At 31.4% G+C, this 23,847-nt stretch overlaps 2 protein-coding genes across 2 annotated transcripts in view; one reads left to right on the forward strand and one right to left on the reverse strand.

The window, feature by feature from the left end:
* The first annotated feature begins 1,444 nt into the window (after positions 1-1,444).
* On the forward strand, positions 1,445-1,805 carry LOC145325524 (histone H4). The gene has a single exon (XM_080168503.1). The coding sequence runs from the start codon at positions 1,445-1,447 to the stop codon at positions 1,754-1,756; it is 312 nt and encodes a 103-aa protein (XP_080024629.1). The 3' UTR covers positions 1,757-1,805.
* Positions 1,806-2,061: 256 nt separating this feature from the next.
* The window catches only part of LOC145326582 (sushi, von Willebrand factor type A, EGF and pentraxin domain-containing protein 1-like), a 139,881-nt gene continuing 118,095 nt past the window's right edge, over positions 2,062-23,847 (reverse strand). Inside the window, exons 39-58 of the mRNA XM_080169953.1 lie at positions 23,335-23,399; positions 22,604-22,710; positions 19,325-19,375; positions 17,999-18,121; positions 17,479-17,550; positions 16,603-16,662; positions 16,419-16,458; positions 16,266-16,340; positions 15,474-15,523; positions 14,888-14,938; positions 13,827-13,888; positions 12,200-12,243; positions 11,559-11,610; positions 11,076-11,145; positions 10,815-10,845; positions 10,227-10,291; positions 6,106-6,136; positions 4,193-4,248; positions 3,388-3,442; positions 2,062-2,836 (exon numbers count right to left, since the gene is read on the reverse strand). Coding sequence (XP_080026079.1) covers positions 2,790-2,836; positions 3,388-3,442; positions 4,193-4,248; positions 6,106-6,136; positions 10,227-10,291; positions 10,815-10,845; positions 11,076-11,145; positions 11,559-11,610; positions 12,200-12,243; positions 13,827-13,888; positions 14,888-14,938; positions 15,474-15,523; positions 16,266-16,340; positions 16,419-16,458; positions 16,603-16,662; positions 17,479-17,550; positions 17,999-18,121; positions 19,325-19,375; positions 22,604-22,710; positions 23,335-23,399 — 1,207 coding nt within the window. The 3' untranslated portion in view covers positions 2,062-2,789. The remainder of the gene's footprint in view (positions 2,837-3,387; positions 3,443-4,192; positions 4,249-6,105; positions 6,137-10,226; positions 10,292-10,814; positions 10,846-11,075; positions 11,146-11,558; positions 11,611-12,199; positions 12,244-13,826; positions 13,889-14,887; positions 14,939-15,473; positions 15,524-16,265; positions 16,341-16,418; positions 16,459-16,602; positions 16,663-17,478; positions 17,551-17,998; positions 18,122-19,324; positions 19,376-22,603; positions 22,711-23,334; positions 23,400-23,847) is intronic.

Below are 23,847 nucleotides of genomic sequence, written 5' to 3' on the forward strand. Positions count from 1 at the left end.
ATGACTATTTTTGGGGATTGTACCACCACCCTCCCAAGAGAAATCGCCACAAGAAAAAAAAATTAATTTAAAAAAAATTGGCTAATTTTATGGGGTTAAATTCTTACAGGAGATATTATAAAAATTTCATGAAAATTCATAATCTTTTTAACAAAAGGTTTTTTATTCTAGCTTTCAATGTTATGTAATTTTTTATGTAGATTTTGTTATAAGAATATCATAAAGTTAGGTTTACATTTACTCAGGGGTAACTAGACAGGAATATTTGTAACTATTGAGGATTAGGTATATACCAATGTGGAAGGAAATAGTTATTTATCGCATCGTATTATAGACAGCTTTCCGCGGGTATAGAAATGAAAAATCAAAAGATAAAAATCAGTTTTGTTAGCCCCGATGGACCTAAGGTAAGGACTAGCAAAACTGGTATTGATTTTATGATTTTTATTTTAACTTTCATGAACATTTTCTGTTTATTACATGATACATGATTTTTCCGTTTAGCTGAGAACCGGTTCTAATCTAATTCCAATATGATCTGGTCTAATCTTTATAACAAACCAAAGGGCAACGACATTTAAAATGTTCAGAAAAGAAAATGTTTCTTGTAAAAAATGTGGATTATTTTAGCGCTGCTACAATTGTTTCAATCCGTCCGTGTAAGTTTAGCATAAAGGCTAACTAATATATCCTTAAGTTATGAATTTTAATTATCCTAATTTTCCAAAGCTAATAACAGGTTTGATTCATCTGTACGTCCATAACGAATACCCTTTATATATCGTTAATTTAGGCAGGTTTTAACTGTCCATCAAATTACAAACTTTGCATGATAATTTCTCTAACAGTTAGATACGGTTTATAAAGCGTAGCGCCTAAATAAGCATTACCAGAGAGTCCGTTTAAAGCATGTTGATATCTAAAATATGTTTTTACGCCCATTTTTTATATGATATGATTATCCCATTCACTCGACTTTTGGAATTTTGTTTCCTAAGATAACAAGGTACAATGTTATTAGCAAAGCATCTCTATAAAATTCAGAAAAATATATATAGTATCCTGTATCTAAGTAATAATAAGTCAACGTACAATTTTGCTTAGACCTACAAATTAATGTTCTATTTATAGTTTGCTAAAACCCTACAAGTGTTAATGTTCGTTTGTCCTGACTACTGAGTTTAGAGCTTCGCTTTGTTTTTATAATTTACATATTGATAATTTTTAAACATATCGCAAAGCTACTAATGATAAATTTTTTACTTTGAGAATTATAACCCTTTTCTGTACCATTTTGTACCCCAAACAAAAAGGGGATTGTAAGGAAATTAGCATTGTCATCCAATCAGAATTCAGTAATAACTCGCGTGGCAGGTATAAATAATGGTAGTTTAATAAATTTTAATTAGTCATAGTTTGACTTTCAACTCATACACACTACAAGATGACCGGCAGAGGTAAAGGTGGAAAAGGATTGGGTAAAGGCGGAGCTAAGCGTCATCGCAAGGTCTTGCGTGACAACATCCAGGGAATCACAAAGCCCGCCATCAGGCGTTTAGCTCGTCGTGGTGGAGTTAAGCGTATCTCTGGCCTTATTTACGAGGAGACCCGCGGTGTTCTCAAGGTTTTCCTTGAGAATGTGATCAGAGATGCTGTCACCTACACTGAACACGCCAAGAGGAAGACTGTCACCGCTATGGATGTTGTTTACGCCCTCAAGAGACAAGGACGCACCCTCTACGGATTTGGCGGATAGACTTTTGTCATTATTGGCAAACAGGTCCTTTTTAGGGCCACATACATTTATCATATAGAGCATATATAATGTCAAAACACGGTGAAATAAATCGGCAACATTTAAAGGGTAACTTTAATCTTTTTTTTTTTGGAGGGGGGTGACGGAAAATTTTTCAAAATGTTCAACATGACCCCCTTGATAAAGTGGTTTGCACGCCACTGATTCTTTTCAAAGCATAATATGTTTGTATGTTTTTTTTTATAAATCTAACCATATATACTATATTTGTATAGAGTAGCTGCGCTTATAGAAATAAAGTAAAATAATGTCTAAATTTTGTATTTCAATGATATATCTATCACAAGAATATATATTATTATTATTTTCATACATACAGGTTACATTTCAACAAGGAACACGGTATAACCAACAAGCGAAATAAATCTGAAATAATATTTTGGGGGCAGATGTTAAAGGTCGTCAATTCTACGATGTGTTGACTTCCAACGACAGCTAAATTTATTTATGGATTTCGTGATTTTTTTCTTCAAATAAATTTTATTGTTGGTATAAGTTGGATTTCAACATTTTATTTGTCAAGAAATATGAAATTCTTCTATAAAATCAAAATTAGGCCATTTATTTTGTGTTATATGATCTTAGTCAAAAAATAATTATAAATAATTAAACAAGGATGACGATCTCCATAAGTAGCGAAGCACAAAATTCATGGGTGGACATTGACAAACGGACATGGTGAGTGTTAATTAGATGTTACATGTTTATTTGTTTTAAACAGAAAATAAATAGAGATAATACGCCATAAATCTTACAAATCAAGTAATCTTTCGAAAATCAAATTCATCCATAGCGTTACAAATAGACTGACGGACAGTCAAAGTAAATCATAGAGTAGCTTCACTACTAGAAATATTGAAAAAAAATATTCATTATATTTTCCGCTATTATCATACATTTTTATGGCAATTAATTAAAAATTACTTTGAATTATTAAAATTATTATTATTATTACTTTTATCATTCAGACTCATTATGGCAACTTCTCCAGACACAGAGGGGTATCACTTGACCATAAACCTTAAATTTTAAATGATTATTAGAATGGCTAATATCCGCTGGATTAGAACCTGTTCTTATCATGAAAAATCATGTATAGCATCATATTTTCCACGAATATTAAAATAAAAAACATAAGATTAATACCAGTTTTGTTTTCTGAGCCTTCGGGCCCTCGATCTTAATCTTAAAATTTTTCATTTAATGTCTGCGGAAAGCTGTTTATAATACGATGCGTTGAATGACTAATAGTATTCTAATTTTTTTTGTAAATAAATTATTTACTAATCTAGCATTACTAGATGCCGGGGAGGTTCGGATTTTGTACCAAACCGAAATAATACTATATATCTGATGCGATAAATTTATTATTAGAGCAGAATTAATGCCGTTGCGGCCTTGCAATCATATGGTGGGATGTCAGCAATAGTTTTTTATATTTTTTAGGAACTAAACTAAGAGATGTGATGATTAAGGCATTTTATTATTTCCATAAAAATCTTCAAAAGTTAAAGCTTTACATTATGATGGCCCAGACAATTATTTTTTTTTATGGTTTATTTTTTTTTTACCTGTGTTTAGACAGGTTATACTTGGATTACCAACCATCGTAGTATTTTCTGAGCACTAAAAGTATATATGATTAATTTTTCCGTATCGCTTCGAAACCGGTTAATATCCGGTGGATTAGAACCGGTTCTCAACCATTCTGGAAAATCATGTCTAGCATCGTATTATATCCAGTTTTCTACTAATATAGAAATGTACAATTATAAGACTATAACCATTTTTTATCCCGTGCCTTCGGCATCACGGGGCTAAAAAATAGTTATAATCTTATAATTTTACATTTTAATATACTTGGAAAGCTGCTTATAATACGATGCGAGAAATAACAATTACAAATCCATTATTGTAAATGTGCTGTGATATCTGGCTTTGTCAGTCTTATATTTACTAAATGTCCCTAGCTAATAGGTTTGGTTCGTACGTACGCCCGTTAGTTCTTTTCGTTAATTTAACCATGTTAGAATTATCCTATCGATTTGAAACTTTACATGATGATTCCTATAACAGTTAGGTACGAAATAGAAAGTGTATCAACTCTATAATCGTTACAAAAAATGTCTCACGTCCATTTAAAACACGCTGATTTTTTACATTTTTTGTATGACTTAATTATTAAAATAAATATGTTAGAATTATTCAAAACTTTGCTTGATTATTTCTATAATAGTTACCGTTAGTTACAATTTAGAAAGCGTAGCAACTCTACAGTCACTTAAAAAGCAAAACTTATATGCGGTTAGAGCGTGTCCGTCCTATGAGGACCGCATGATAATTCCTGTAACAGTTGGTATAATCTGTAAATCGTACCTGATAATTAACTTGATCTCCAATGTTGTAGTAGAACTTCACAGAATCCATCAATCCTGCGAGAATTTAGTGAGATATCAAGTAAACCAAAGCGATATAAAAGGATGCGACAGTGGACAATAAATCAATCCCCAATGATGATAAACAAGATTGCCCCTTCTGTAATGGTTTTAAAGTTTAGACACTGCTAGATTTGAACCTACCAATAAAAATTCAATTTAGGTAACAAAGTTTGTGAGCCAACGCATAAGACTACATGGTTATAAACCAGTGTAATCTACATCTAAATGTAAATTTAAGGGCAAGAAATTAAAAAAAAATCCCTTTTATAGTAGTAAAGTTATTTTTCTTTCTATTCGAGGACAAATTTTCAAAATATATTTAACAGACGAACTAGAATTTCCGTTTCAAGACAACACCTCTTAAGGGGCGTTCTGTCGTATTTTAAGAGTAGCTTTAGTTATTTTAGGTTAGGTTAGGAGATTGGCCCCGCAGGGGCTAGAAATAAGAAGAAAATCTACTGTGATAATACAAAGAAACGCCCTCTAAGAGGCGTTGTCCCGAAAGGGACTATACCCAAAGAAAGCTATAGAGTAGAAACGCATTTGTAAGAATTATATTCACAAAGAAATTAAGCCGAATATATTCAAAAGCTGTTTAGAAAATATTGATAATTATTGTTTTTTTTTGTTATTTAATCCCATTACATCTATCATAATATTATTGTTTGTCTAAAAGTTTTTTTTTTCATAATTTGTATATAGATACATATTTGGTAAACAAAGTCAGGGCGGGAAGGGACAATGGGCTGTTTATTACACTTGTCCCCAAAGTTTTTAATAATCTTTTTTTATTCGTTGGCTAAACAAATTTGGGAATGTTTAATGATTTTTGATTGGTTGATTTATCAAGTTGAGTGACCAAATGTTGCAACTAATAATTGCAATATGCATTAATTTATCGGCCATTGTCTTATCCCTTTAGATAGCTGAAACAAAGTAGTACATACTTTGTTTTTACTTTTAGGAGCAAATCTACTCCATAACTCACTCTTTCTAAAAGAAGATTCGGCGCTTTCACACAAAATACCCTGGTGAGTACTGATACCCTCCCCCCCTCTTATTTTGAATAAATTTTGAATGAGATGGAGGGGGAGGTTTCCTTTGTTTGTTTATTAAATTATGTCAGGTTAGGTTAGGTTACATTTCTTACTGGTTAAAGCCACGCAGTGTTATGACACCTAATAATAGGCCCTGCTGGGTTGGAACCCTATTTTTTTTATTTTGATTTCTTTATGGCATAGAACTCTAGAAATTTCCAATATACAGCAGGTAATGTGATTATTCCTCATACTTCTATTCATGTGCTTCCTACTTATGTGTGTTGTCATCCTTGTTATAACTATATACATGTAATATACTTTGTTTATGTATAATTAACGTTCTACAAAACTTTGTTTACATTTGCATTATCATATTCAGGATTAGTGGATCAACTTTTAAAAAGCGAAGCTTTTCTATATTAAAGTAGCTTCGTACGTCCGTATGTCAGATTTACCCCCTTCTATTTTTCTTTTTGTCTTGCTCCCTTTTTCATGACCACTGAACCTCTGCTCCATGACTCACTGTGTCCGTTTGGTGACCCTGTGTTTTTTTGCTTCGCCACTTATGGTTGTTGTCATCCATGTTATTTATTGTGCACTTAATTTGGGGGAAGGGGAAGAAGAGCCCCCCCCCCATATATTTAAATTTAATCTTTAGTAAGAAAAAGTACACAAATTGGGGGGGGGGGGGGGGGGAATTAAATCTTTTTCTGTTTTTTTTCGGAGGGTGGAGATAAAGATATGAAAGATTGCAGGTTAATTTTAATAATCTTGATTTTAATTTTATAAAAATAAAATGCATCGTTTTTACCTCTTATAGCAGCACCAGGATAGGTACAGGCCTAAAACAGAATAAAATATAAAACAAAGTTAAATGCTTTCGCTCTTTCATAAATTAAAAAATACTACTTTATTGAGATAAACACTTAAGAGTTTTATCAATTCTTTTTTATGAAAGGAGTAAAGGGATTTATCATGATTTAGATGCACAACTTCTCGTCCATTGTCTTATCCCTTAAGATCCCTGGATAAATCATAAATTTTTGTTAATTTTTTCATTTTTCATGTTTCCTTTTCCTTGTATGCCCGTAGAGATCTCCTGGAATGGTTTTAGTTTATTTCATTTCTAAGTTTTATTACACTTAAACCAACCATATTTATTATCTGTGAAATAGCGTAAAGTGCCTCAAAAATATGACGTCATACAATTCAAAGAACTAATGATAGGCCATTATAAACTATAATTGATCAATGGTAAAATTTATACTGGCCTCTCATTGGTCACTTGTATGGTATGACGTGATTTTTTGGAGGCACTTTACGATGTTTTATTATCGGTCATAAAAATAATAAAAACATTTGTTGGTATTTTTTCTATATCTATCATTTTCCTACCATCCCCCTCCCCCTTAAATGGTCTTAATGGTGGGAAGTCGGTGCATCCGATTAGTAGATGTTAGCGGACAGACAAAAATATATCCTGGCACTTTTGTGTAGGATTGTCTACTAAAGAATAACAGTGATATTGTAAGAAAAGTTCTTGGTGAGAACTCAGGGATCTTAAGGGATAGGACAATGAATGTTAAATTAATTTACATTCCCAATGATGAGAAAACATAATTACTCCTTATGCAGATTAAAATGTTGGGAAATTTTGGGACACCCAATGTTTTTAGCCATATATAAGATGACGCGGTTAAAAAACCAGTGTACCAGTTTAATTTACAGTCGAATGTGCCCTCCCTCCCTGTGAGAATGTGAATCCATGTCCTTGAATTGCACCTTTGGCCACAAGTTGCACTCTTTAAATCTCAATTCTTACACCAATAGACGTATAGCACTAGAAATACAATACATAAAGGAAGCTGATTTTTATCTACATTTTGAATCTTTATTATTGGCACCACAAGAAGAGGGATCTTATTTCTATGTTTGTGCCTATGTTTTATTATTGTCTCTCTAATGTAATAGCTTTATTATTGGCACCACAAGAAGAGGGATTTTATTTCTGTCCTAGTGCCTAGGTTTTATTATTGTCTCTCTAATGTAATAGCTTTATTATTGGCACCACAAGAAGAGGGATCTTATTTCTATTTTAGTGCCTGGGTTTTATTATTATCTCTCTAATGTAATAGCTTTATTATTGGCACCACAAGAAGAGGGATCTTATTTCTATGTTAGTGCCTGGGTGTTATTATTATCTCTCTAATGTAATAGCTTTATTATTGGCACCACAAGAAGAGGGATCTTATTTCTATGTTAGTGCCTGGGTGTTATTATTATCTCTCTAATGTAATAGCTTTATTATTGGCACCACAAGAAGAGGGATTTTATTTCTGTCCTAGTGCCTAGGTTTTATTATTGTCTCTCTAATGTAATAGCTTTATTATTGGCACCACAAGAAGAGGGATCTTATTTCTATGTTAGTGCCTGGGTTTTATTATTATCTCTCTAATGTAATAGCTTTATTATTGGCACCACAAGAAGAGGGATCTTATTTCTATGTTAGTGCCTAGGTTTTATTATTATCTCTCTAATGTAATAGCTTTATTATTGGCACCACAAGAAGAGGGATCTTATTTCTATGTTAGTGCCTGGGTTTTATTATTGTCTCTCTAATGTAATAGCTTTATTATTGGCACCACAAGAAGAAGGATCTTATTTCTATGTTAGTGCCTGGGTTTTAAGCTCTAGAAACCTCACATATTTATAGCCACACAAACAAATGTTTAGTCATGTTAGCAAATTATTTATGCAACAGCAAATTGTCCTTTAAGCACAATAAATGTGCTTTTAAGGATTATGAAGAATGCAAAAGAGCGATTTTACAAAGTGTCTCAAAAATCAGCAACGTGACGTCATAAAAATTAGGGATTATCCATCTCTTTTTTAAGGGGTTTTCTTTCCCACTTCTCCTCTCATCCCCCTCATTTTTAAAGCTACCAAGTTTCAATTTGTGCTGTTGTAATAATATGTAGTTATGAAAACTGTTTGAAAAAGTGTATTCACACCAAACATGCACTGTATCAAAATATAACCTTGTTCTTTATTCTTCAAAACTCCCTGTTGAATCAGGAATGGTTATTTATTGCATCGTATTATGGACAGCTTACCGCAAATAGTATAGTACTATGAAAAATTATAAGATCAATTCCTTTTTTGTTAGACCCGAGTTGCCAAAGACCCAGATCAACAAAACTAATATCAATTTTATGATTTTTCTTTTATTATTCGAAGAAATTGGTTTCGTATGGCTCAGAGCAGGATCTAGTCAAGCGAATATTAGTCGGTTTTGAAGCCATACTGGAATTATTAAGTTGACAATTCTAATGATCTAATTTAAATAGGTATAATATCAATTATGTAAAAAGTGTCAATTAATGACAAATGAAGATAATTGAGTTTATAGGTAGCTGTGAACATAGCACTTTATCCACGCAGGATTAAAACCTTTTCACACAATTAACTTTTAAATAGTAAACTTTTTATAGTGCCTAGGCCAATAAACATTTGAATTGACCAATGGTAGGCCAATATGACGTTATCTTTTATATGTACTATAAACAGCTTCCTTAAATAGGTTTTTTTTAACATTATATATCAATTTAACGATTGTAGCAATATTTTCGTGTTTATTTGCTCTTGTATATAAGATTTGTGTACATTCTTGGAATATCTGTCACCGTGTTTATTGTACAATTTAAAGTACATTTACTGTACATAACTATGTGGTTAGAAAGTGTTGATTGTAGAAGGAAAACCTGAAATGAAGATTCCAGGTACATTGCTGGAGGGGATATACAAACAGTATACATATAGTGTATGTATATTCATACATGAGCAAGAGCATATCAAATATTTGATATTTTAAAATGGAGAAAGCTTTTGCAGTTATAAAACCTATGTTAATAAATGAATTTTAAGAAATAAGCAGTAATTAATAAGGCAAATAAATAAAAGAAAAAAAAGAGGGGGGGGGGGGGCGGTGAGAATAGGCTTTGTCTTAGTAGTTAATGGATATGTTGTTTAAAAAATCTTTATTTTGTGCCTAGATGTTCTGATCCTGGAGGCTTCCAAGTGGTTGCTGGAGGCAGGGAATCAGAAAGGGGTAAAGAAAAGCTTTAGAATATAGAAGAGGAAATATTAGATTACCATGATAGACAAGACGACAGACTAACAAACAGAAAGCTAAAAGACAAATACTTTTATGATATGATAATGTATCCACTACTTTTTTATGTGTTGTTAGGTACACAAACCACAAACCCAATGTTTGTCTTTCTAGGTAAATCTTAAAAGTATAAAAAGTACATGGGTGTAGTTGAATGGGTTTCATCCAATTTTTAACTTATTCAGAAGGTTTGTAGATCTTTTTTTTTATTGAAAAAAAAACTGTATGTAAAGGTTTTTCATATCTTTTCTCTTCTTTTAGAAAATAACAAGTAGATTTGTAAAAATTTTCTAACATTTTTTGAAAAATTCCTTGAAATTTTAAAAGATTAGCTTACAAGTGGTTCCTTTTCTAGGCAATGGGTTGTGTAATTTTTCTTGATCTGCCTCTTACACGCCCCTGCTTTTCATTACAACCATGTAACAAGAATCCTACAATACTAAGTAGCAAGGTTTATTTATCTTAAGTTAAAGATCTTTGGCTCAAATTTTGTATTGGTTTTCAAAGTAAAATCTATATAGGTTTCTGGCTCTAATCCTGACAACTCTTCCCGCAAAAATTTTTGCCAAAGCATATATGTATGTTTTCCTTAATTGCTTTACAAGCCTTTTCCTTGTTCTCATGGTAATAGAAAGATTTCTCTATTATTTTTACCTGCTTGGAGAACTCAAAACTTGAACATTGATATTGTTGAAAAGTATATTTTATGTAATTCCTGAAAGCATAATAAAAATGCAAAAAACAATGCAATAGTGAATTACCTTGACACAGTGTGGAGATGGGTTGGTCCACTGTCCATTATTGTTGCACAAAGACAATGGTTTTCCTAAATACAAAAATCAGCCAAAGAAAGCAATAGTTATTCTGTGTCTGTCTTTCTTTAATGCTTATTGTGGCTTAATCTTAGATTTTTTAAAAATTGCATCTCTCTCTCTCCTTTTCTATCTCTCTCTCTGACTCTCCCTCTCTCTCTGACTCTGTGACTCTCCCTCCCTCCCTCTCTCTCTCTCTCTCTCTCTCTCTCTCTCTCTCTCTCTCTCTCTCTCTATCTATCTATCTATCTCTCTCTCCCTCTCTCTCTTTCTCTCTTTCTTTCTCTCACTCTCATTTAGTCGGTCAAATTAGTTAGAACTGGACATATCTTAGGTGGCAAGTACTTTGCAAGGTCATTGCATATGATTTTAAAAGAGCACACTTTTCTTCTTTCACAATAGTCAAAGCCACTGGGCATGCTAGAAAGATACCTGTAATCATTTAATAAAAAAAGCCTTTATACTATTGGAAGTAATTGTACTTGTTAACATTTCAACTTATTAAAAATATTTTTAAATGACAATACTCTTTGTTACCTTCAAGTCTAAATCCAACTTTGCACTGAAACTGAAATAATAAAAAAATGTTAAAATCCTCTCTTTACAGACTATACAATTATAGGTACCTTAATCTTCAGCAAAAAAAAAAGACAATAAAAAAGTCAAAAGCAACAGAGAAAACTTTACTGTTCAATTCAGACTGCAGACAAACGGATTTTCATGCCTCGAGTAAGGGAAGTCAAAACAAAAATCGTTAGGGTGTACCTAACAATAAATTCATTTAAAATGAAAGTTTACCTTAACAACATCTCCAGCATTGAAGGGTCCAGTTTGCTGAATTTCTAGGTTTTTACTTAAACTTGGAGTCCTAGAAAGGAAACATTGATATAGAATAAATATAATTTCTATTAATTTTATCAAAAAAACATAAAGATGCTCCATAAAAAAATGCTTTGAATATTAATAACAATAAATAAGAGATGTTTGTAAATATGTTTAAAATGTCAAAAAAATTTATGGGACGATTAAGAATAAAAACCGTAGTTTTTAGAATATATATTTGGTCTCTACAAAGATGTTAGTTTGATAAAGAAGCCTTGGGTTTAGTTGGTTCAATAGTTTTTAAAACTAAGAAATGTACTTATATGTACTTAAATTACATTTATTATAAATCAACAATCACAATTAATTGACAACAACTTTTTTACTTCAAAGTCTGTAAATACATTTTTATGGACACACAGACAAAATAAATATAAGAACAGTTTTGCTATAGCTTACCTACAGCTTATTGGTTTACAAGTTGGAGATGAATTTATTGACCAAGTTGAATCTAAAAATTAAATTAAATTGCATTAAAAATAATTATTAGTGAAAAGTATTTAAATCATTCCCTTACTAGCTAACAAAGGCAAAAGTTAAAAACATTTGGGAAAAGGTTTATCTATTTTTTATTGACATATTCCAATATTTTTTAAATATCATTAAGTGTACCCTGAAGAATTTTTAAGAAATTTTGATCTATAAAAAAGCAAGGATGACAACATTCATAAGCGAAACACAAAAAACATGTATTGACAAATGGACGAAGTGAATTAAGCATATATTTACTGGCCATAAAAAAGAAAGAGAAAGAAGGACATAAGACGAAATAAAGAATGATTTCTGAATGATAAAATTTTGTAAATCGGTCCAAACACCCAGAAGATATGTGAAAATTAAAAAATAAATAAAGGCTGTTTTAAAAGCTGTCGGACTGCTTGGTTGTTATATACTAAAAAACACCCCATAATTATGAGAATGTTGACAAAGAAAATCGTAAGTCTAGATTTGATAACAGCTGAGTAAATCACATTTTTCCCATGGCGTTACTGACGGACAGGCATAGTGAATTATAGAGGAGCTTCGCTACTAATAAATGCCTGGTTGACAGTAGGCTTCTGTTGGACCATTCATCTGATGTCCCCTAATAAGTAAATTAAAATTAGTTTATATTAAAAGAATGATAAAAGCATACAAAAGAAAATATGACATAATTTCAATTTTTGTGTCACTGCAGCTTATACCAACAACGAGATTAATCCGGGAAAATATAAGTGTATTCAGCTGTCGTGGGGGGGGGGGGGGCAACACATAGCAGAATTTACGACCTTTCCATCTGCCCCCCAATTATCATTTTAGATTTTTGGCTATACCTTATTCCTGGTGTCACTGCAATAACTGTTTGGCAAATAGATAAAAAGAGGAATATATATTTAATTCATTGGCCTTTTAAAGGGTTTGGTTTTTTTGGGGTTAAAGAATTCAGAAAGTTTTTTATAGCATATTTTTTCAATTTTTATCATGTTCTAAGACCCCGAGACCCGCAAAACAATGTCCTAATTCTGTCTTTACCATCTTTGCACTAGAATAACTGCTAACATTCATGGCCATTGAAGTCTTTTGCATTTATGTGAAACCTGACAAACAACAAGTGTAGCTGTTTACTGTTAATATTAAGTCCAGCTATTCTACCTTATTATTACAAGTTCTGTAAAATGTCTGACATAGCAAAAGCAGCTTATAGTGCATATAAAGAAATTAACGTCATACAATACAAATAACCAATGATAGGCTAGTATACATTTTACCATTGGTCAATCAAAATGTATACTGGCCTATCATTAGTCAAATTTATACTCTGGCGTCATTTTTTTTAGGCACTTCTCTTTAGCAGAGATCGGTTTTTAATAAATGCCGCGTTTTTTCGACAATTTTTTAGACATTGATTGATTGAACGAAGACGATGGGAGAGTATACAACATAAGAATTTAAAATTTTAAAATTGTTATTTTAGCCATACAACTTAAATCCATTTTCGCTGCATATTTATCAATGCATCTTTTTAGATCTGTATTAGACATTATACAAATGGCCAAAATAATAATTTTAAAATTTTGAATACTTTAGTTGTATACTCTGCTAAAAACCTTATTCCATCTTGAAGATCAATGCCCCGTACGATTTTAACAGAGTATACAAAACTTGAAAATTCAAAATTTTAAATTATTATTTTAGCCATTTGTATAATGTCTAACACAGCTCTAAAAAGACGCATTAATAAATATGCAGCGAAAATGGATTTAAGTTGTATTAGATATTATACAAATGGCTAAAATAATAATTTTAAAATTTTGAATTCTTATGTTGTATACTCTCCCATCGTCTTCGTTCAATCAATCAATGTCTAAAAAATTGTCGAAAAAACGCGGCATTTATTAAAAACCGATCTCAGTATAGAAACCATTTTACAAGGAATTTGTATCAATCACTAGATTTAATAATTAAGAGAGACAATAACAGATTTTGTTAATTGTTGGTAAAATGTCCTGGTAACATTTCAGATTATTTGTAGACCATCTTTGTTCGGTTAAAATTTTGAACCAGCTTAATCTATAAGTTCCACCATTTGGCCGTTGGCAGCCTTTAAAGTTCAACGATTTTTGCAGAAAAATGTTACCAGGAACATTTAACCAAATGTTGCACCATATTCACAGATTTTTGTATTACCTTGGACAGGCCAGGTAAACCTTTCCTCCATCTTCTCTTATGGATATCTTTACTACAGTATCCTAATAATAAAATGAAAATAGGCTAAATCCTACAGATCTATAGTATAGATGAATATATATATATATATACACCATATTAGGTGGTGGAGTCGGTTAATCAGCGTGACAACTCTTAATTGATTTTTCGTTTCCCCTTAACGTCATTACCCAGATCCCCATCCCCACCCACCCCAAACCAGCTCGAAGATAAGCCGCCGAAACTCGTATTGCCCTTTGATGCTTGGATCAGCTACGACGTACTGGTTCAGGATAAGGACGGCAATCGAGGGGACGAACACATACGGCATGTCGGCCCTAAACGGCCACAATCGCATACGTGATTGGGGAGCTTACTAAAAGAAGCTCTCCCACGACATCATCTGTAGGACTTTGGTTAGTCAATAGCATAGGAATTAATATTTCGTCTAATGATTATATATCAATATATACTGTAACTAGTAATTGTAAAATGGATGGGCTAACAACATTATATGTTTTTGGTCAATCCATATAGTCAGTGGACTATTTTAATCCTCATGCAATATATTGTACTTTTCCAAATCTGAAATAAATATTATTATTATTAATATACAGAAAACAACCTCCCTCCCTTTTTTGATGACCTTTTTCGTCTGCTAGCAAATTGTTTTCTGCTAATTGGCTGTGTTAATATTCCCAACACCATTGGTTGATTTTCAAAGACCCAATTGAGAGTCGACACGAGGTCATTGTGATGGGGAGATACAATTATTTAACCCCTTTCCCCTCTAGTGTTTTAAATTTAAATTCTATAAAATTTCTTAGGCTGGTCCTATATAGGTAATAAATCTCCTAGTTTGCAGATATACAAGCCTATTTTGAAGAATGGTAATGTCATATGGAAATTGTTATGTAGGCATTAAGTTATAGTTTTCATTAAAAATAAAAACATAACATTTTAAAAATCTATCAAAAAAGATTTGATATACTAACTTTCTTTTTTGAAAAAGTGAAACTTTTCTGAAGTGTTATATTACTTACATTTACAATAGTCTTGATATCAGGACAAATAATCTTATCACATGAAGGTATCTAAAATAAATATTGATGTTATTCATTCATTCAATTTAATGTTCTTTATTACTATCCTTTTGCCGTGTTTTTGTGGATAAAAATATAACAACCTAAATATTTCATTTAGACTTTGTGGCAATAAATTAAAGTTGACTATAATAACCTTCTAAAGCAATTTTGATAATGACATAAGTCTACTCTAGATGCTCATTTGATAACAATACATACTTAAACAGAATATACAGTTATACCCATGAAAACGTATTTTTTAGGGTTTACAGCCGGCCTTTATTTCTTAATTAAATTTATCATCAAAAGTAGCATATGTCTTTATTCTCTATACATTTCCACGCAAGAATATGTAACAAATCTTTTTTTTTGGCACTTAATTGTTAAATTGTTTTCTGCATGGGTTAATAAGTAAATATTGAATAATATATTGATATAATTGATATATATTATTCAATTTTTTATATTCTTTTGTGGTCAGATATTTTTAAAGGTAAGTTTTGTCTTGTCTAATTCCAATAAGAACCCGCCTTAATGTATATACCTGTCCACTCCATTTCTGAGATGGTAAGCATATCAACTTTTCTCTACCAACTAAAATATTAACTTTGATCAATCTAACTAAAATACATCTAATATGACCCACTTATTATTTTATTTCCCATCTTATCTTTTTGAGATTTTTTTAAATACAATGTTTAACCGATAATATAACATTTTAACTGGCATATAAGTAATATATTTATCAAATAATATTTTGTACATTTGAAAATAATAATCCTGATTTAAATTCACATATCAATTCAAATTTATCAAAAACATGGATTACAACATCCATAAGTTAAGAAGCCCAAAAATTATGGATGGACATCCGGTAAAATAAACTATTGAGCAGTGTCATAAAAACAAACATTAAATTTGATCAAATAAATCACGAAACCTTTTGATTTATTATAGCATGGAAATTTAGGAATCAATCTAGCAACCCTTCCAATAAACAATCTCAATGAATCTTGGTGGAAATATGTAAAATGTAAATTCATGCAATTCCAGAAAATTTTAGCCGTCTATCCTAAATAGGGATTGAGAATATCATGAAAACTAACAAATCTAGGAATCGATCTAGCACCCCAACCAGTAAGCAAATCTCAATGAAACTTTTTAGAAGTATGTAAAATGTGAACATATTTAATCCCTGAAAGTTTCAGACGTCTATCTTGAAACGGAGCCGAGAAAATCACGTTTCCACCACAACGATTCAGACAGACAGGCGGACATTTCAAATTATAGAGTACCTCTGCTGCTAAACAATTTTTTAACAAACTGTAAAACTAACCTAGTCTGTTGCCATTAGTACAAGAAAACTGAATTGTTGTTCCCAGTTTCATGTCTTCTGTAGATACTTGTAAACCTATCATTATCAAATTTAGCAAGGTGGACAATAAGAAGCAAAAAATAATTCTTTAAACAAATTTATTTTAATTTTTACCTTCTGTAAGGTTAATTTTTGGACAGTCAATTTCTTGAACCTAAAATATATTGTATAAGATCAATGTAAATATTATTGTCAATTTTTAATAAGCTATTTACATTATTCAGATCCAATGTATAATTTTATTATAATAAATTGAATACAAAGACTATGTTTCATCTATTTTCAAAAGTACAAATACCTTAATGTTGATAGTATGAGAGCTGTTTGAAGGTGTTATACATGTAAATTCTCCTGTATCCTGTAATAAATATTAAAATTATTCGAGTTTCATATTTATTTCTTAACTTGTGTAATCTTATTCATATTAATTCTATGCTAAGCGAGCTTTTTCCTAATATTTCTTCCTATGTATTTAAAGCTAGCCCAGGGGTTTCCTACTATTTCTTCTATCTATGTAAAGCTAGCCATGAGTTTCCTAATATTTTTTCTATCTATGTAAAGATTGCTTAGGAGCTTCCTAATATTTCTATCTATGTAAGGCTACCTCAGGAGTTTCCTAATATTTCTTTCTATCTATGTAAAGCTAGCTCAGGAGTTCCCTAATATTTCATTTTATCTATGTAAGGCTACCTCAGGAGTTTCCTAATATTTCTTTCTATCTATGTAAAGCTAGCTCAGGAGTTTCCTAATATTTCTTTCTATCTATGTAAAGCTACCTCAGGAGTTTCCTAATATTTCATTCTATCTATGTAAAGCTACCTCAGGAGTTTCCTAATATTTCTATCTATGTAAGGCTAGCTTAGAGTTTCCTAATATCTCTTTCTATCTATGTAAAGCTACCTCAGAAGTTTCCTAATATTTCTTTCTATCTATGTAAGGCTAGCATAGAGCTTCCTAATATTTCTTTTCATCTATGTAAGGCTTGTTTAGGAGCTTACTAATATTTCTATCTATGTAAAGATTGTCCAGGGGTTTCCTAATATTTCTTTTATCCATATCAAGCTAGCCATGAGTTTCCTTATCTTTCTTTCTTTCTATGTAAAACTAGCCTATGACATTTTATAGGATTTGGCCTATTAAAAGTTTGGTCTAATCAACTTGGACTAAAACTCACATGTGATGTTGCATGATAGATACTGAGCCTGTATTCCAGTCCAGAATTTCTCATATATCCTTGTGCCCAACCCTAAATATTATTGAAATACATCAATTATTTTCAAGAAAAACAAAATCCAATGAAAATAAAGGAAATGCTAGTTAATAATATAGATGTAAATATACAGAAACAAGGATGACAACATATATAATAAACAAGACAAAAAATTTGATGGGCAAATGGTAAAATGAGTGATTGGCAGATGTTCAAATATCACAAAAAGGAAATTTTTAAAATCTTTTTAAGAAAAAATATTTGTGTTTTTGAAGCTTAACCAACAAACCAGCAGACCAAGTAAATTGTATAATAGATGCTCGTTTGTACAGGAAATAGTACCAAAGTTTCAGCTGTCTATTTTATTTATCAGACAAGAAAATTACATTTTCCTGATAGGGTTACGGATAGAATAGAAGACTAGGTGAAACAAAAGAAATTATGTAAAAGTATAAAAAGAAGCTTCTTGACTTAAAATAATCACCTGTGGATAAGTTTTCTTGCTTGAATTATGATGCTCCCATCGTGGTACACCATTCTTCTTAAGGAACAAACACTCCATGTGTAGAGTAGTGGCAGGATACACCAGTAGTTCTCCAGTATTACTCTAGGTAGATATTCAACATAGTCATGATTCATTATATGCTTTTCAAAAAACTATCATAATATAAGTTAAGTAGGGGCTTTCCCCTTAAAATATAATGGGAAGTCCACCTCTCCCCCTATTTCTGTTCTGTGTGTTATAATCTGCATAGAATTTAATCAAAACCTATATTTGCGACATCTTTTACAACAGAAAAAATGCCAATTCTTAATAATTACAAAAGGCCAATATTTTTTTTGGCGATCTTTGTTGTGTGTGTGTGGGAGGGGAGTAGCATATTTCCATCCTCCTTATTTGTTTTTGCTTAAAAGGAGGAAAAAATTGTATGGGAGAGGGAGACATCGTTCTACTTTCTATTATAGATAATCTTTTATTCCTAATGTTTAATTCTGTTTATTTTTCTTCAATCTTCTTTGTGCTCAAAGTAAATAGCGTAACTTTAATATTGTTAAGGATTATGAGCTAAGAAAAGCTCAAATTTTATCCACCTTAGGATTGAAAAGCGAATTTTTTTATATATAATTTTTGGATGTGCTTTGCCTTGGGTTAGGGAGGGTGTAGAAAAAAAAACATCAAACAATCCTAATACTTAAATCTAAGAATAAGAATAAAATCGCATAAAACAACCCTTGGGCTTCCCTAAATTGGAGAACTTTATCGGTTCAGTAATTCAAAGCATCAGACAAAAAACCTTACTACTTTTAATATGAATGTTCAAAATCAGTTAACCGTCCATTTATTTCTCTTTGTGTATTGCGCAATTTTTTTTTCCAACCTCATAAATCTTAATCTGGAGTATATGTTACAAAATTTATCATTCCAATTTTACACACATTTATACTTGTAACCTTTTACAATATATAAAAAAAATTTAGAATAGGATTTTCATTTGGACACTTTTACTTTGTATAGACTATTCATAAATCAACCTAGACTCAGAGAGAACGTGGTTGGTAACTTTGGGGTTCAGTATAATTTACATTCCAATGTCCCATCCCTCCCTGCCGAAAAGAGACTATGCCGTTTTGACGATTATACTTACAGTTTCCATTTATACATAAGCAGTGCAGTGATACTATAAATTGTCCAAAACGCTTTCTACATTAACAGATATATCGATATTATTACATCATTTATTCAGTGTGAAAATGAGCAAATTAAGATTTATCTTACATCTAAGTTTAGTTAGAATGGAATAGAATCTACCTGGGCGATTGGTCCGTTTTCATGGCGGAACAAAATAGTCGGCGGTAAATCCTGAAATAGAAAATTAATGGAAGCAGCTTATAGTTTCTTAAGAAAAACAAATGCACCAACGATTAGCAGAACTATTCTTAATATTATTTTTTTGTGATATCACTATCTTTATATTTTTTTTAAGAAGCGAAGCTACTCTATAAGCAATAATGGATGTATGTCGCTGACTCTTTCTCTCCCTTCTATTATCTTTTTATCCCTTTATTTTTTTACCAGCGGCTACGCCCCTAGAGGCCTCTAGGGCGACTTGAGGAGGGGGAAGTTGATTCCCAAAACCCATTTTTTTAATTTAGATTTTAAAAGAAAAGTAATTTTTTTTTTTTGGGGGGGGGGGTAGAATGTAATTTTTTTCTAAAGGTGATTCCTCTTGGGAGGGTGGTGGTACCCTTCCTCAAAACAGTTATAAACCTTTCCGGGACCTATTAGAAGCTACCCTGTTAAGAAGAACCCGATCGGTTTAGCGGTTATCGAGATCCTTCGGTACAAACAGACAAACAAACATCCTGTTACTTTATTATAAGGATTAATTAATCATTTAACCTTATAATTTTAACTAACACAGAATGAAATCAAAATTGATATTTTAACAAAGAAATTGAGACAAATGTATAAAAGCATACTTTTCTTACTTCTTAAAATTTTGAATTAAAATATTCCTTTTTGTTATCCCCAAGTTGTGCAATCACGTTCGCAAACACATCAGCAATAAAATAGTAAGCAGATGAGTAGAATTTTCTAGAGACGTGAATGCTTCTTAGATATTCTTTTGAGGGATTTATAAATAAATTATGTAATTTGATAATGAATATTTATAATCGCAAATGGAAAGGTTTACCTAACATCGAACATCATAAACCAACTCTTTTTTTGAAAGAAAAAAACGCAATTTTGATGTCTATTTATGGTTATTATAGTTAGTAGCCCCGCAGGGTTTAAGCTTCCTGCAGGGGCTACCATATTGTTAGAAAAGACAATATCCCGGAATTTATTCCATATCCCTTCATATAAACATACACCTACTCTCTATGGAATAGAATTGAAAACTTAACTTTTGTGTGTACTTGCATACAGACAAATAATAGAGATCATAGCATAGAGTATTCATAAATACACACAGATAATAGAAATTATATCATAGAATACTCATGCATACACACAGATAACAGAGATTATAGCATAGAGTATTCATAAATACACACAGATAATAGAAATTATAGAGCATAGAATACTCATGCATACACACAGATAATAAAGATTATAGCATAGAATTCTCGTGCATACACACAGATAATAGAGATTATAGCATAGAATACTCATGCATACACACAGGTAATAGAGATTATAACATAGAAAACTTATGCATACACACAGATAATAGAGGTTATAGCATAGAACACTCATGCATACTCACAAATAATAGAGATTATAGCATAGAATACTCATGCATACACACAGATAATATAGAGATTATAACATAGAAAACTCATGCATACACACAGATAATAGAGATTTTAGCATAGAATGCTCATGCATACACACATATAATAGAGATTATAACATAGAATACTTATGCATACACATAAATATAGAGATTATAGCATAGAATACTCGTACATAAACACAGATAATTGAGATTATAGCATAGAATACTCATGGTGCATTATTTGCCAAGTGTACCACTTTTCTGCACTACCTCTCCGATTTTGTTAATACTCTATATTTTGGTCGGTTGGGTGATTCAAGGATGCTGGATGGCAAAAAAAAAAGTTTCAGAGTCCCTGGATGTCTAGATATCTAGCTTTGTATGAAGGTAGGTAACAAAAATTTAAAAAACACCCATTTTTTCACAATTTTAAATTTAAATTTTTTCATCAATCTTACATCCAACCTATACATTTTAAACACCAAAATGATCGTTTATTCATGTAAAAAGCGCACATAATGCTATTTTGGCCAAAACTCTAATTTTACAGGGTGTCCCACAAAAAGTGTATTTTGGATATCTAGCGTAATACCCAAAATACCTGTCCGAAAAAAATCATTTTTTTTTGGCTTAAATCCTGTGTTTTATCTGTGGGCATATGTGGTATATAACGGTTTGGAGGACCCGGGACTATAAGGTTGTCAAATTTCACTTTGGGACACCCTGTAAATGTGATTTTTGTGTCTGTAGAGCTAAAACTTGGTCCAAATTGGCTATTTTTTTCAAATTACTCTAATATGTGTCTTAGTATGTTTGGCCATAGTGTTTTCTGACCAGATCAATATTTTCCTATTTTTTGGACACCCTGTATTTTCAAAAAAAGAGAAAAAAAATTTAGTTTTTTTTAAATTTTTTTTCTAATTTTAAGTTACTCAAAACTGTCATATAGATACAGATTTTGACTAATAACAATAATATTTGCCTATTTTACAAATTTTTACACTTTTGGGACACCCTGTGCATGTTTTTGAAAAATGATGGTTTTTGCCCATTTTAGGGAAGAAGGGGTCGTTTTGAGGCCATAGACTATTTCTTCATTTTTGTAGAACTTTTCAAGACACATCATTTGTTATTTATGCAAAAACCGCAAAAAACGAACCGTTTTGCCGTTATTTAACGCCAAAGGCGAAATTTTTTACGTTTTTTGCTGTTCCCGAGGATTTAATGCGCATTTTTGGTAAGAAGACATTGATTTATCAAGATCGTTTGATTCATACTTGTACATACACACAGATAATAGAGATTATAGCATAGAATACTCATACATACACACAGATAAAAGAGATTATAGCATAGAATACTCATGCATACACACAGATAATAGAGATTATAGCATAGAATACTCATACATACACACAGATAAAAGAGATTATAGCATAGAATACTCATGCATTCACACAGATAATAGAGATTATAGCATAGAGCAACACACACAAAAAAGTAATAGAATAATAAATGTAAATTATGAAATTAATGATGCTACTCCTATATATCTCTTTTTATATGGTAAACATTTAAAGTTATGTGTCTCTAAATATTTTATTTAGAAATATATGACAAGAAATTTAACTCTTACAGTTTAGAAATTTCCATTTTCAATCTTAAAGTGGTTTTACTTTAGGTTTTTTGGGTCATAGTTATTATGTTAATTTAACCCTTTTCGGGAAGGGGGGGGGGTCATTTAACCTCCGCAATCCTTAAGTTTAATTGATAATGTTAAAGGATAAAAGGATATAATATCTTACCATGGCATAGTTATAAAGTTGATTTAACCCTTCACAGGTGGGGATGGGTCCATTTAACTCTCCATTTGTACAGTTCAATTGGGAGGCTCCCATCAGCTTATACTTTCCTGAAAATAAAATGTTTTGCTTTCTAAACTTACATACTAACAGTTTCTGTCAACTTTAGGGCATTTCATAAAAAACATTTATTACAGACATGTTTAGTTCACAAGACATAACTGTCAACCATTTGTAGTTTTAACTAATGACATACAATCAGCATATTCGGTTAAAAGTTTAAGTATCTGAAAATATTATATTTGCGATAACAAAATGAATCAGGTAAAATTTTTCTATTTTTTCTAATGTTTTCTACAGTGTTGCGGAGCCGGGAGCCGTGGAGCCGCTATATTTTGCTGGAGCCGGAGCCGTATATTTCGTTAAAAAACGGCTCCGGCTCCGGACTAGATAAATAAAGAGATTTTTTATAAATTATTATTTGGTAACTCTGTTTTGTCATGTGCAAATGCCCCTATTAAGTTTTTCAAGTCCATTTTTATCAAAAATTGAACTTTTAAAACCTTCAACAGTCAGAAATAGACGCAGGAAAAAAATATGAGTTTATTTCTTAATTTTAGGTCGGAGCCGGAGCCGCACCAAAATCAAACGGCTCCGCAACGCTGGTTTTCTAGGATAGGCGTATATCCTACAACATAGGTAAACCCAACTTTTATATATTTTGTTATATTTACCTATATCAGAACATCTAAACAAGACTGTAACACCGTCATCAATGATATCATCTGTATTTAAAATCCTAGAATAGCAGTTCCAGTATGGCTTCGAAATTGATTATTATCCGCTGGATAAGATCCAGTTCTCAGCCACACCAAAAAAGTCATGTTTTGTATCGTATTATAGACAATTTTCTACGAAGAATAAAATAGAAATTACAATATTATATTTGTTTTGTTATCCGGGGCCTTTGGCTTGGGGCTAGCAAAACAGGAATTGATCATATATTTTTTTTGTTTTACTTTCCGCAGAAAGCTGTTTAAATACAATGCGATAAATAACTATTATTATATATGTTATTATTAGCATAAAACTGTTATATTTTTGCATGAATATTTACATCAAAAGCATTTTTTGCATCTATTACTTACTCTCTTCATTTTTTTTTTACAAAGATGTTGTATAGTGTATACTGTTATTGTACTTCACTCCCTTCTAGAAGTGCCAAAAAAGTGCACGTTGGGGTATTA

The sequence above is a fragment of the Acartia tonsa genome, chromosome 8, assembly GCF_053477335.1.
Source record: "Acartia tonsa isolate MP-2025a chromosome 8, ASM5347733v1, whole genome shotgun sequence".
Classification (NCBI taxonomy): domain Eukaryota; kingdom Metazoa; phylum Arthropoda; class Copepoda; order Calanoida; family Acartiidae; genus Acartia; species Acartia tonsa.

Coding starts and splice junctions, on each gene's coding strand:
- LOC145325524 (XM_080168503.1), top strand. CDS start 1,445: ATGACCGGCAGAGGTAAAGGTGGAAAAGGATTGGGTAAAGGCGGAGCT.